Source organism: Pygoscelis adeliae, unplaced genomic scaffold (assembly GCF_000699105.1).
Source record: "Pygoscelis adeliae isolate BGI_AS28 unplaced genomic scaffold, ASM69910v1 Scaffold156, whole genome shotgun sequence".
NCBI classification, from domain to species: Eukaryota; Metazoa; Chordata; class Aves; order Sphenisciformes; family Spheniscidae; genus Pygoscelis; species Pygoscelis adeliae.
Window position 1 is genome coordinate 3,572,829 of NW_008825016.1, and position 13,975 is coordinate 3,586,803.

Sequence of the window (13,975 nt, forward strand, 5' to 3'; positions counted from 1 at the left end):
CTTTCCACAGCAAAACAAACAGTGGGTTTACAGTGTCCTTCAGAGCACAGGAGTGACCTTCAAAGCACGTGTGTGTTTCTCAAAATTATACACGAAAACCAAGCACAACACTGGATATTATTGAAAAGTCTGTGGCATGGAAATACCGATGCTACTGGGTCGAGGCATTCAGATGCTACACTGTCATACGAAGCCAGCCACGCTGTTGCATTATTTTTCTGTCTTGGATTTTCTGTGGTAAATGTAGCATCAGGGTTAGTTATATTAGCATTAGCTATACTGGGGTTTTGCTGTTATTTGGTTTTTATGTCTTTAGACTATAAAATATAGTACTCAAAAAAGCAAAGTTATTACTCTTGGAGGAAATTTGGTTTTCAGCCCTGAACAACCCAAACTATTCAATGATTCTATGAGATTTTATATATATATATATATGCACCACTATGCAAAGGAGATTCTATAATAAATTTGTCTGGTGAAGCTCTTGTAACTTAGTCTGGTCTGCACTATAATGCATTTTTGGGGGTGATAGTTTGTATATTGTTTTCTCAAGAGAAGAAACAACACAGAAAAATCCTCTCAATTTTTAAATCTCAAAATAGCCTTACCCCAGTTGATTTATTGCTTGTAGAAGATTTATCTCTGGCCAAATGCACTAAAGATAACAAGCATCTCTCTGGAGTCCCTTGTTTGTCAACTGCAGCTTCTTCATCACTATCCATACTACGACTTAAAAGTCGTTCATTCTCAGAAGATGCATCATTTTCACTGTAAAATAAAGGATATGGTTATCTCAGTGGCTTGACTCATGGGTTGACGCCAATCATCTCTTTTTTGCTATCCTAGAGTAATGGAATAAAAGTGTTTTCCATTTTTTAAAATGCCTTTTGTCCAAAATCCCATGAATGTAACTGCATTCACCTGCCCAGGGTGTATGTACAATGCCCACCAAGTTACACAGTCACGCATATCTTGCAAGAATCCTTTTATAGAGGGATTTGCCACTGAGAACAGTGTTTAGCCCACCTTAATCATGTTACCCAGCCAGGTTTGGCCGCCAGGCAGACACAAGGTGAAGAAACTATCACACTGTGCCACCCAGATGATGCTGTGGACAAGGAGTTTACTTAAGACCCTGAGCAGCTATTTTTGCTCCTCCTGCCTAAAAGTGAAGGGGAACCTTACCAAGGGCATGTATGTGAGAGCAGCACTCAGGTCCCAAAAATGGACCTCTCAAAAGAGGAGTTGGAGCCCCAAGAGCTGATGAGCTGGTCACGGAGGGAGTGGGGAGGACACAGGTTTCTCTTTGGTAACGTCTGTCATCCTCTCTTAGAAACCGGAGCAGGAAAAGACTGCTAAGGCGTCTAGTCTTTTCCCTGCTGCAGCAAACTGCCAGCATACCCGCCTAATTCCCAGTTCTCCCTGTAAAAGGCTGAAAGCACAGGGGCAGCACAGGGCTCTGTGTGGGCTGTGACCCGGAGCACGTAGTGCTCAAGGTAAGGTTTTAAGATAAGGTGGCCGTGGTCACCTTAGCTCTGCCAGAAACCCTTAACGGCTGCGACTTTCCCGTTGACAGGTTATTCCTTGGTCTGATAGACTTGAAAATCTTGGTGCTAATTACTTCTGTTTTGTTCTTCATGTATTGCTCTGTACCAGGATGAATGGTGACTATGACCCTCCCCCACTTCAGTCAAACTGGAAGTATGTTTATCTTTTACTCACCTTTTAACAGCCTTAGCTGGAGTGGCTGTAAGTTTTTCAAACTCTTCTTTCTCAGAGAATATCACAACATTATCTGTAGATCAACAATTAGAGAAATTTAAATTGGCAATGAGTTTCCAAACCAGTGTTTTGTCTCAGGAGCTGGTTCTGCTGGTGACCTTACTGCAAACATAAATCTTTCTGCTACCTTTTCAATTGCTATCGGAGGATTAAGTGACATTCTGGAAGTACAAGAACTATTATACACAATTCTTCAGTGAACTGATGTGGATTTTATACAATTCAAAGGCGAAATTGTAATTAAGAGAAATGCATTCGGAGTATTTAAGCCCAACGTTGTCTTGGACAGAAAAAGCAAAACTAAAGCAACTTATACCTTGCACTTCTTTCTTCTCTTCTTGTGTGTTAGCCTGAGCTTCGACATTTTTTACTGAGTGGCTCTTGCAACAGGCTAGAATATAAAAATATAACACTAATTATTCTCAGAAGCTATCTAAAAATAGCATTTGCAGCTAATTTCATGTGCTGAACAATTACCTTGAGCTGAAGGTTTTGTTTTCACAATGTAAAACATGATGATGAGGACAATGGCAATAGCCATTATGAAGATGGTAGACATTGCAATTATAAGAGCTGTAGCCAGATGTCCTTGTCCTGAAAGATCTGCTGGAATAAACAGAAAAATATTTTCACAAAGGAGCAACTCAGGATCAGAGAACAGTTAAGAGTTTGCAGTCTGCTCTACACTTACATTTTGCATACTCGTTTAGTTGATCTGAGTCTTGGTTACTTGTTAAGCATTGAAAAACTTAGTGTTATACCTCACTGGCAAACTTACAGTTTTTTCAAAACCGTGACATTTATGCTGCAATAACCAGTTAACAGTATTCATAAAAATATTTGATGACATGATCCATCAGATGCAAAGGTGTAGGAAATTATATTATCTGCTAATAATATAGGAAGTTATATGTAAGCAAGAGTAGCAACTTTCCTAACACTATATTCTGTGAAACAGCATTGAAGAGAAAAAAACAAAACAAAAACCAATGAGGATGAGAGCTAAAATGACTTGATAACTATGGCTGCCTCAAAAGCTTTGCAGCAAAAAGGAGAACACAATGCCTGTGTGGAAGGAATGAAGTTTTTCTAACCAAGGCTTAAAAGGCAGCATGGCTAGAAGGTGAATTTAAAATAACGTATGTGAAAAGGTATTCAGAAGCAGAATTTGGGTGAAAAGACTAGAATTGAAAAGCCACAAAAGGATGCAGAAAATAACAGATATGCTATTTGAAAAATGAAAACATGATCGTCACTATTGTGTTTCCAGACAACACCAGGAAGATCAGTATTGTCAGTACCTCATTAACTGCATCATCTTTCCTGTTGTGTCTTCTCAGGTTCACACATTTTTAAAACCTAATAATCACGCTGGGGAACTGTTTATGTTAGCTCAATAAGAGACTGGCCATATTTGTGTATTAAACTGTTTTCACCAGTTGAAGCTAAGCTTTGCTGAGGCATAGTGCCATTTCTGTATGGCTACAAATAATGAGCTAAATTGCTGGCATTACTGAGTACAGTTCAAATCCATTTTAAGTCCATCTGACTAAAAAGGCGGTGCTGACTAACCAAGAAATAAAAATGCATTCTGAATTATTTTTAATAGCAGTTTTAGAAATCTGGAAATAGTGGCAATAAAATTCACAATCGGTGTTTTCAGTTTGGTTGCACTTTGTTGATGCTATTTTCAAAACAAACAGCTGCTAAATGAAATCTGTGAATGCGTTCTTACCTTTGTGAGCATGCTGGTAAGGCGAGAAAGTGCTTGTGCCAGAGGTACTTGGGAAAATGGCTGAAATGCCAGAGGTAGCCCCCGCACCTGCAATATGAACAGAAACGCCATAAACTTCCACAGTTACTTTGTCCAGTCAAAGCAATAGCTTGGCCCAAGTAAACAGAGCCTCACTCAGCTTGATTGCGTTTCTATCATGTTGAAAATTGTGTTACAGAATACATTTTTGCACAGCACCTAGAGGAAGGGGAAGAAGTCAAAGCTCCTGAACGGTTATGGACTTAGAAGAAACCCAAGCATCTTCAGACACACGCACAGGGCCAACTGTCATATATAGATTCCCGTATCACAGATCTGTCCTGGGTAGCAGAAAGTTTTCCAGGATCCAGTTGATGACTCAAACTGTTTACAACCCCCGCTCCATTATTTGCAACTGCAAGACCCCAAGTCCCAGCTGGCGGATTGATCAGATTAGTGCTTCTCACAAGCATCCTTCACTAGCAGGGTCATTGTGAAACTCTGATGGTAGGCAAACCCCCATGACGCCACAGAAAAACCTAGGAGAGGTGACAAATAACAGTGTTGAATGCCTTTCTGTTCCATGGAGCTGTACTATCATAAAAGGGAATACTAGAATTTCCTGCAATCTAGCTGGGCAGTACGTTTCTTATGATTCCCCCTGTCAGTCCAAATCTATATTCTGAGGAGGGGGGGAAATCCACAAAAACAGTGAAATGAAGAACTTAAAGGAACACTTCACGCTGGCAGAGGCGTGAGATTGTCCAACAGCAGTTTCCACGTCTAAATTCTACAGTTAAGTTTAGAACTTAATATTGACCTTTCGGATGGTGTCATACACCAGATTTTCAAAGCAGTAAACCAAGTCATAAGTTAACATATTTTGACAATACCAGGCAATGCTGAATATTGGGAATAAGGCTGTTGATCGGAATGCTTTCATACAGGATGGTGTTGGCATAGCATTCCAAAACAGAATAAAAATATTAGGGTTGGGAGAAAACATTCTCTTCATTCTCAAATAATCTTTAACATCATTGGTAAGCAGGTTATGCAAACCACTACTGTCAACAGACACTCAAAACCATCTTCTGGCTTGGTGGGGGTATGAAATCCCTCCTGCTTTGTATTAGCTGTCTATGGAAAAAGTCCGGTGATAATTAAATTCAGCAGACCTAAAGGCAAAAGACTGTCCCAGTCATCTGGTGAGGTGCACACAGCACACGGCTCCACAAGCTAGTTTGGCAACTAGAGTAGCTGAGAACTAACCGTGCCATTCTTTTGACCTAGTAAATGTTACGAGAAATTAAACCCATCAGGTAAACTTGACAGGAAATTAAGCGGTCTGGAGTGGTCTGAGAAATGTTCCATGGTTAAGAACAAAGCAATATACACGTTCTTCAAATTAAGAGAAATGTTTTCTAAAAAGAAAAGAAAGTATTACCTAACGTAAAACGTGGCTGCATGTAGTGCATGAGAAATGTACACTCTTAAAGTGGCCACAAAGTATGAGTTGCAGATGTCTTCAAAAGAAATTTTCTTTAACAATGGTAAAACTTCTCTCAGACCTCATTTGTTGGAAGGAAATGGATTCATTTATCATAATTGCTTTTTTTTCCAAACTGGAGAAGTGTTTTCATGGAGTTTTAAATACACTAATTTGTTAATTCAGTTGCTTTTCGTATTATGTAAATGACAGGCAGATTACGTAAATCTTGCCTCTGGTCCCTTCTCTGTCCCAGACTTCCTTCTAAGAAGAATTAGTTATGAGCTCCAGAAACTGCAATATAGCAGTAGAGCATCTAGATATCGATAGATGAAAATTTCACCTTCATGTAATGGACATTAAAGACAAGTAATTTGTTAAATTTTCAGCAGTTCTTCACAAAACTGAAGTGAATCACCCTTGGTCTCGACCTGTGTATTTACTCATCATGGCTGGACAATGGAGGAAATTTAGTAAATGGCCAGTGCTGTAGCCCAACACTTCCCTTCACGTCCACAGCTACCCAGCTTACGCCTATTCTTGCAGTGCCCCTGGCAAATCCAATTACAGACAATTGCAATTCTGTGCAGTTCTTGCAAGCCGCAACAAGTCAACAATAGCTTTTCTTACACTGCCTTTCAGTTAACACGGGCAAGCTGTGCTGCTTTGTCTGCGTGGAGGTTGTCTAACAAGCTTCAGCTTGTCTCCTCCATACGCAAGTTTTATCAAACTCTCCTCTCTCTCTTTTCCTTCATCTGAAATATGTAGCCATTGAAGTATTTCTGCCTAATCAATCTTTCAATCGTTTGGTATTGTTAACCTCATGTTTTTCACCTGTCTGTGAAAGGAAGTAGAGCCTTCCAAGGTGGGAAGTCACGCAGCAGCACGTACCACAGGAACGGTAAGGAGGAAAGTCACCCATTCTTCATTCAGCACCATCGTCACGCTTCACCCAGCTCTACCCCACATCAGGATATGGCGTATTACCCACGCCGTGCACGCACGCACGCGCGCACACACACACACAGACACATACGCCTCTCCTGTGCACAAGAGCGAGCACCTTCAGCTCTGGAGCCTACGTGCAGAATTTTCTTTTGAGCTGCACGGGAATGGGGCCACTTTGTTTGTTCTGTAGTGCCTGTCGTGGCAAAATCAAGGCTGGTGCTAGAACGTGATGGCCTTTTACATATGCCTGGGTGGGAGTTAGTCTTTATGCATATTTTAAGCCTATTATCAAATTTAATAATTTGGCATATTCATTATGAGCCAAGATTTTTCTTTAGATGTGGCTTAGAAGAAAGTGCCAATTCGTGCACCTGCACTACAAGAGGAACCAAAAATGCCAGCTTCTGCAGAAGTTCAGTTCGTATCGTTTTTCTGTGAGGAAAAAGGAACAGAACTTGTAGCTGCTGCTTTCTCCCAGTCCAGCGGTACTCCATGACTGCAATGTCAGTTGTTCCTGTGCACATCCAGTTTTGCATTCCGATCACATTACTAATTCTGCTTCCAACACAGATGACACTTACATAATCTATAAAGACATAGACACAGTTCAGGCAGAGACATCCTAAGGTGCTACAGCACAACATATGGAAACAACTCTATTTTAAGCACAAAAAAAGACTGATGGCTGTAATATAGCTGTGCAAAAGAATGGTTTATATTCCTAGACGCTGTAAGTAATATTGAAGACATTAGGAAAGAAGTTTATCACTGAAGTTTGGTCAGCTTTTGCTTTATAAATGTTTTTATTCAAAAATTGTAATGTAGTTATAACTTTCTTGGAGTCTAAATACAGTTTCATTTTAAAAACATACTTATTGTTTAAAAGAACAATTGAACTTGTATTCACATTTGAACGTTTAGGGTTTTTCAGCTCAAAAGATAGCTTTAACTTAAATTGCCATGCAGTCAGCCTTTTGTCCTCATAGTGAACAAATGCTGGGCAACAAAATAATTTTTTGTTGTTTCAAAGAACCTTTCTGCTTTATGTAACAGGACTATTACAGTTGTTCATGTGTCTCAAGGCAGATTTACCGTAAGAAGTGACGAGCAAAACTACCAGATTTGTGAGAGGAGGAGGGCACAGGGAGGGGAGGTTTTACCAACGTGCCCCCCTCCAAGTGTTTGTGAGTGAATAAAATCTGGTGCGGTAGGAGAGCATATGTGCTCCTGACATACGTTGCTGTGGGTGTCAGCCTACTGGTCCATGCAAAGGACTGCTGCTCATAGCTAGCAGCAGCTTTTTTGGAAGTTTGTTTAATACTTAATGACATATTATAAAAATACTCAAAGTGCATATACAACAGACTATATCAGAGTGATCCTGAAATAAGCAGCGTTTTAAAAATGTCTTTGTGTATATATGTATCTATTTCTTGCCATTGAGCACAGCTTGCTTTCTCCTGATGCATCCCCCTTCTCACAGCCATGGTCCATTTATGAATGGCAATGCATACTCGTCACTGCCAGCCGAGCTGCGGGTGCCATCATTGAGACTGTTTTACGGGAGCAAAGTAAGATAAGCACACACGCAAATAAATAACTAGTGGCCTGGAGTATGAGGTGAAAAATAAATTGTATTGAGTTGAAGTTCAATAAATGGCCAACAAAGTAATCAAAAACTGGAATATAACTAAACCTAGTCATAAATAAAGACCTAGATATTTAGAAAGCAGAGGTCAGAATTTTCAAATTAATGTAAATCTGTATTCGAGTACTTACATGAAAGGTTTGGTTTGAAACTTAGGGAAACAACACTTCATATGGAAACCCTGTGCACTTGAAGTCATGAAAGCTGAAGCAGCAGTCAAAGCCAAGCCACTCTCTAAGGTGTCTACATATGACTTCAGTAATCAAACATTAATCAACTCTGAAAATATTGCAAATCACTAATAACAGAGCATATCCTAGACAGTGGAGGATTGCCTGACTGCTCCTTATTTTACTGTCCTTTATTTACAGGGGACATACAGAATACTATAAGGCAAGTTAGTCTAATGTTGCCTGGAGCCACAGGTAGATACTTCAGTTAGTGTAGGTAGTTATTAAACCAGGAAGAGCATGAAGTAAATTAATTCCTGAGATTGAACCTTCTGAAAATGGTGATAGCAAAGTTCTCCCAGACTTTTATTTTTGATCTGGTCATTCTCACTGTAAGTAACCACTGCTCTTCAGACATATAAAGTGAAATATTTTATGCTGTTGTGCTCTCTGTAATGCCTTTAACTGTTCTATTTCTCTCTCCTTTTATTTTGCCGGGGCAGGGAAGTGGTGATGATTATAGGCTGCGTGGCCTTAGTCTGACAATTTATTTGCCTCTGTTGTAGTTTTGTTTAGGATGCACTGGGAGCTGTAATCATTGCACAGCACTGGAAGGTCATAGGCACACACTTCATGAATTAAACCTACCTCCAGGAATTCAGTGTTATCACCCTTTCTCTGTGCAACATGAAGGGGATAATTGCCATTTAAACCCTAATACGGTGACTTCAGAAGCGTCAAAAGGAAGAGAACGGACCCGCAAGGAGCCAGTCTCCCATTTCCCCTGCGCCTTGGTGGCCAGGCTGTACAGGTGGTGGAAAGCTGCAGCTCTGCAGGTTTTGCAGCTGCGGCACAGGTGAAAACATCAAAGTCATTGGGTTTTTCTTTCAGGAGAGTTGCACAGGGACCAGGTGCCTTCCTGAGTGATACCTGGGCCCAGCTTTGCCAGCAGTTGAAGACAGCAAAACCCCATATTGGCTTCTCAGATCCCTCCCCTTGAAGGTTTATGGCTGAGGCTGGCCAATTTTGTCCTAAGATTAGGTTCCTTTCCTAGTATAGACTAACCCTAAGGGGATGAGAATTAGGCCATACCACAAGTGAACAATAAAGCACTGCCTTCAACATTTCTCCCATTCCATATGTGAAGAGGAATGGGGTGTTCAGAGATCAAACAACTAAAAAAAAAAAAGTTTGTTAGCTCCAGCTAACAAGACTATTCATTTGTAAGCGTAATTTGAAACAGAAGGGAAAAAAAAAGTCCTGATGTTGATCGTATTACAAAAGGACAAAACTGGCAAGGAAAGAAAATTAGTGATATTACAAAGAATGGAGAGTTAAAATAAAAATCTCTGCAAGAATTATTTTTCACTAATACAAGTGTTTTTGGCATTAGGCTTGTTTGTGTTAAGCATTTCAATTAAGGCAGCTGAGTTCTCAGTCTTCAGTACACGGGTATGGACGTGACCCCCTGATTACAGCTCGTCACATGAAGCCGTCAGCCTGTTAGTCAATTGTTCTGTCTCATCGGTTTCGTTGTTCTAACGATACAATGATAAAGACCTTTTCTGTTTCCAGATGACATTTGCTCTCTGGTAGTTAACAAATAACTTGACTACGTATGTTTTCCTTTGTTGTTTTTCTTTTTTTTTTTAAATTTTCCTAAGCCATCATCGGTAGGTGTTAGACTTAAAAACTTACACAGGTTGATTACTGCATCTGTTTTCATATATACCACCAGCAAAAAAGGTGAGAGACAATAACAGTATTTCTTGCCTATCCACACTTATGAATGTATACAGTAGATTGAAAAGCAAACCCTCAATCAATTGCCGAAGTTCTCCAGATCAATAATTTGTGAGTGGAAAAGGATTTGCATATTTGATGTAATTGTGTAAATACCACTTCAAAGTAAATGTTCTTCAAGTTTTTGTAGCGGGGTTTGATTTTGTTTTCCTCCATAATTTTTGAACTGAAATGGCAAATATCAAAGTTTGAACAGAAGAGCAGAGTTGATATACATAAACTGAGAGACAATTGCAGCTGCTAAAAGACAAAATCTCTTCCAGCAGTAACTGTACCTCTCTGCCAGAGAAGCTCCGTGTAACTTTAAGTCTTGTGCCTTTTGCATATGCTTTTACATTGGAAAAAAGAAAAAAACAAAAACACAACAAAAGCTCTCTACATAGTCAGAGGCCTCAAGTAGCTCAAATTCCAGAGGTGTCGACAGAAAATCCCGCACCATTAACTGTGGGAAGCCACATCTTAAAGTGGTTTGGTGCTAATTACCTTCATTCTTTGATTTGCATAGGAAACCTGCCTCCCCTACTTTTTGCAGTGCTGCTATTTATCACAGAGGTATCATATCCCAGCTTACTGTCAGCAGCGGTCACTGATGGCTCATGATCTGCTTAATGCACAGCTGAAGTTCTCACATATTTGATGTTTTGGCATTGTGCTCCTCTGCGCTTAGCAGACCAGTCCTGAGGCTCCTACACAGCTGACTTGAGGGAGCTGCATGCTGAGAGCCCAGAAGTCTTACATAGGTGTTTCACAGTGCACAAGGTATGAAAAATTGCAGTCTTTACGGTGATGTTTACCCTTTCCCCAGTAAGAAAACACTTTCCCGCTACACAACACACATCCTTATGCTCACATAGGCACAGCCCCTTCGCCGTACGTGCCCATTGCCCACAAGCTGCCGCTGAAGCCTGGTATTCCTCCCAGACTGCAGAACGCTATTGCTCCCATCCTTCAGTCCAAAGAGAGAGTTTCAACACTGTAACCTGGTGATACGTTTGCCTCAATTAAAACTCTGACCTCTGTGAAGTGTCTCCCTCTCCTCCCCCTCTCTTCCATGCTATTTTGTGCTATTTATGTCTCAAGTCCCTTGAGAGGAAAAAAAAAAAAACCAAAGGTGACACAGGCCCATCAGGGAATTTCTTTCTCACTTCCAGTCCTTTTTACACTAATATTTCCAGATGCTGGGACATGGGGTGTTCATCTTGTTTCTTCAGCCATTTCAAGGTTTATTGACTGTGTAGGAGATGAAAGTTGCACAGCAGGCTCTCGGAGTTGAAAGCTGTTTTTTTACCCTTTGATCAAACCCAAATACTTTTCTGCCAGATATAATGTATCGTCAGGCAACTTCTCTGAGCGGGTTTCCACGCAGCAGCACACATACCCTACTTCGCCCTCCTTCTGGCCCTCTGTAGCACGCAGGCCAGGCACTTCCCCAGCAAGGTATTTTTCCAGCTAAGGAGAGCAGCATTGTCCTCCAACCCTGCCCCAAACCTAATGAAGGCCTGAAACGGGATTTATCTGCCCTAATTTTTCTGTCTAGAAGTGTAAAGCCAGAGCTTGTCACCCCCGGTTTCCCATTTTTAAGTAATTTGCCACTTTTGTTTCCTTGCAACCCGTTGGGTCACCTTTCTCCAGCGGTGTGCTGTATGCAGGACTGTTTGAAGAAAAGGCAGCTCTAGGAGAGAGGCACCCTGACAAAGTTTAGGCTCCTGGACGCTGTTCAATGCTATTTAGAAGTCTCAAGAAAGGAATGGAAGATGCCTGGAACTGTTTGGAGTTCTCTAAGGCCTTCTGGGTCCTCCACCGTGACAGCCAGAGGGGTGAGCAAGGAACGCCATTACACAGAAGTTGTTCTGCATAGAGGAACCATTCCTACCAAAGAACCGATATTATCCTTCGAATGACAGAAACTGCATGCTCACATCAAGGGTATGTGCTCAGAGTTTGGAATTTGCACACCTCAAAAAATTATGCAGTTGTGCAACACTGACATGACACCTTTTCTTTGCTCTGACTGGTATAATCTGATGACAGTGAAACGTGATAAAGAGGATTTATTTTTTGAGCATTTGCTAGTACCAAATTTTATGCTGCCTGCCACAACAACAGTGAGCCTTTCAAGAGGGTCCTATAGCAAGGCTGATTTTCCATCTGGAGTACAAATTATTGGCTATGAATTAGGGAGCTGCCATTCCAAATAGCGTCCAGAGGTTTAGACATCATAAACCGAAATACCGGAGCTTAGTAATTTGAGGGATTTGGATTTTAAGAAGCTTTCCCACTTTTTGAACACTTGTAATCAAATGGTTGGTTTCATAGACTTGATTAAAATGGTAATCTTTACTCTTTATAGAACTAATGTTTTCTCCTGTCTTAGTACCCAGTCAATTTGTCGGTTTATACACCTGCCTAAATTCCTCCTGAAGATAATATATATTTGTTCTTGTGTTTGTCAAGCTAAAAATTGCATGTGGTTAATCAGTTGTGGAATTTATACTTTCCTCACAGAACTAAGCACATTATATATAGTATCTGCCAGATATCCTATAAAAGACAAAGATCTGTTTTTTGAACTGAGTAATAGCCATAAGATCTTCTGGTAGTTCCTTGCCAAACCAGTAAGCTACAACATGTTTGATACTACTAAAACCCCATTTCAGCACATGTTTGAGACAGACCATCAGAACTGAGGAAGTGATTCATTTCTGGCTACCGGCTAGCAGCAAGCATCGTTGTATTCCCATCGACGGGGCAGCCAGCCTGCACATGCATGCAGGAGAAGGTGTGTCCGCATCCTTTCCTCTTACCATATACCCTCATCTCCCACCGAGACTCCTAACCTCATGTTTTCACTTACCTCTCCACCTTCTTCCCACACCTTACATTCAGGTCCTCCCTAGCACCCTTACCTCACCTCCTAATACAGACCTTATCTCACCAAAATCACCCTCACCCTGCCCTTGCCCACTCCCGCTGTCTCAGGCAGAAGTGTATGTCTCGGGACCGGGTGGGTTTCTCCGGCCAAGCGGGGTGAGCGGCTTTACAAGGGACCAGCCACTTCGCATGCAGACAGTTCAGGGAGATGCCTCCACCTGGGTTGTTACCGCTCACCAGGAGCTCTGTGAGGTGGTAATTATCCCCTGGCTCATCTGAGCTCTTGCACTTTAGGAAAGGTGGTAGCTGTTGATGTCCTCTCCTCCTTTGAAGTGGCTCCCCGAGCACCGATCTGGACCCTGGTTCAGCCGCCACTGAAAAAAAAAGTAATTGCTGTTTATGTACACAAATAAATGCTCAGCGACTTTTGTGTCAACCTCTGCTTTCAAATCAAGCAGGCAAAATATTGCAATTCTTTTTCACAATAAAGACTTTTAAAAGGACAGAACACGGACAGGATTTTGGTTTTAGATGTATCAGGTTTCTCTGGGGGACTGCCCATTTTTGTCTGTTGTTTGGATTTTTTGAAAGCTTTTTCTCCTCATCTGCTCCGGATTCTCTGAGGGGGTGTCAAAGTAATTTGTTCATTCAGAGAGAACCTCATTTTTCCTTTTCTTTTTCTCACTTTCTTTACCCCCTAAAGGAGAAAGCAGTCTTCTGGGAGGTTACCTCTGCATTAGACTGCTGGTACGTGGCTGTACCTTCTCTCCATGGCATGAGGATGGGTAAACCATTGCACACACATGGCATGCAAACAAACAGGTACTGCTAGGATGTCACACACACATCCATACATTATTTTTTCAGTTTGCAAACTACAGCTTCTTTTGTCAAGGAAATCTACAGAATTAGCTCTCTTATCAGTGCTGACGACCACGTGCCAGCATCAACCCTTGTATCACTTTGAAACCAAAGGATATGAAAAGGTGTGATGCACTTTTACCAGGATCTACAAAGTGTCCCACGTTTTCTTCATAGCTAAACTGACACTGAATTAAAAAATACACAAATTTGTGACTTCCTGTACCTACTGGTTAAGTAACCATAATAAGTCCTGCATGGGATGTCTTAACAGATGAAAACTGGAGCACAACTGAACAATAGCAGGTCCTAAAATCAAAGGTTCTGATCTCTCCCCAAATGTTCAGCTTTTGCTCCCTTTGTTAGCAAGGCAGAAATTGCTTTACTGGAGGTGGACTTATGTTTGAACGTAATAATCATCACTGAAAGACTTCATATTGAGCTTCCAGATGATTCCAAGTCAAAACCAGATGAAATGCACAGAAATTGCCGAACACTTACATTCCTTGGTGTTAGGCGGCGCCAACAAGCACGAGTAGCAAACCATCCCATATATGTTTCGAGGTCTGTTTTCCAGCATGTAGTAACTGAAATGAAAGGCAAGATGAGGCAAAACAATGTAAATTAATACGCTACAACTGAGCATGGTTCAG

The 13,975-nt window shown here is 41.1% G+C and overlaps 1 protein-coding gene across 2 annotated transcripts in view; it reads right to left on the reverse strand.

Moving 5' to 3' along the window:
* EDAR (ectodysplasin A receptor) overlaps positions 1-13,975 on the reverse strand; it is a 24,931-nt gene that overhangs the window by 4,195 nt on the left and 6,761 nt on the right. The window contains exons 4-9 of one of the 2 annotated variants that reach the window (XM_009326259.1): positions 13,824-13,909; positions 3,518-3,604; positions 2,260-2,388; positions 2,099-2,173; positions 1,723-1,795; positions 609-768 (exon numbers count right to left, since the gene is read on the reverse strand). In XM_009326259.1, the coding sequence (XP_009324534.1) occupies positions 609-768; positions 1,723-1,795; positions 2,099-2,173; positions 2,260-2,388; positions 3,518-3,604; positions 13,824-13,909 (610 nt within the window). The remainder of the gene's footprint in view (positions 1-608; positions 769-1,722; positions 1,796-2,098; positions 2,174-2,259; positions 2,389-3,517; positions 3,605-13,823; positions 13,910-13,975) is intronic. The other variant, XM_009326260.1, reaches the window with a different exon arrangement.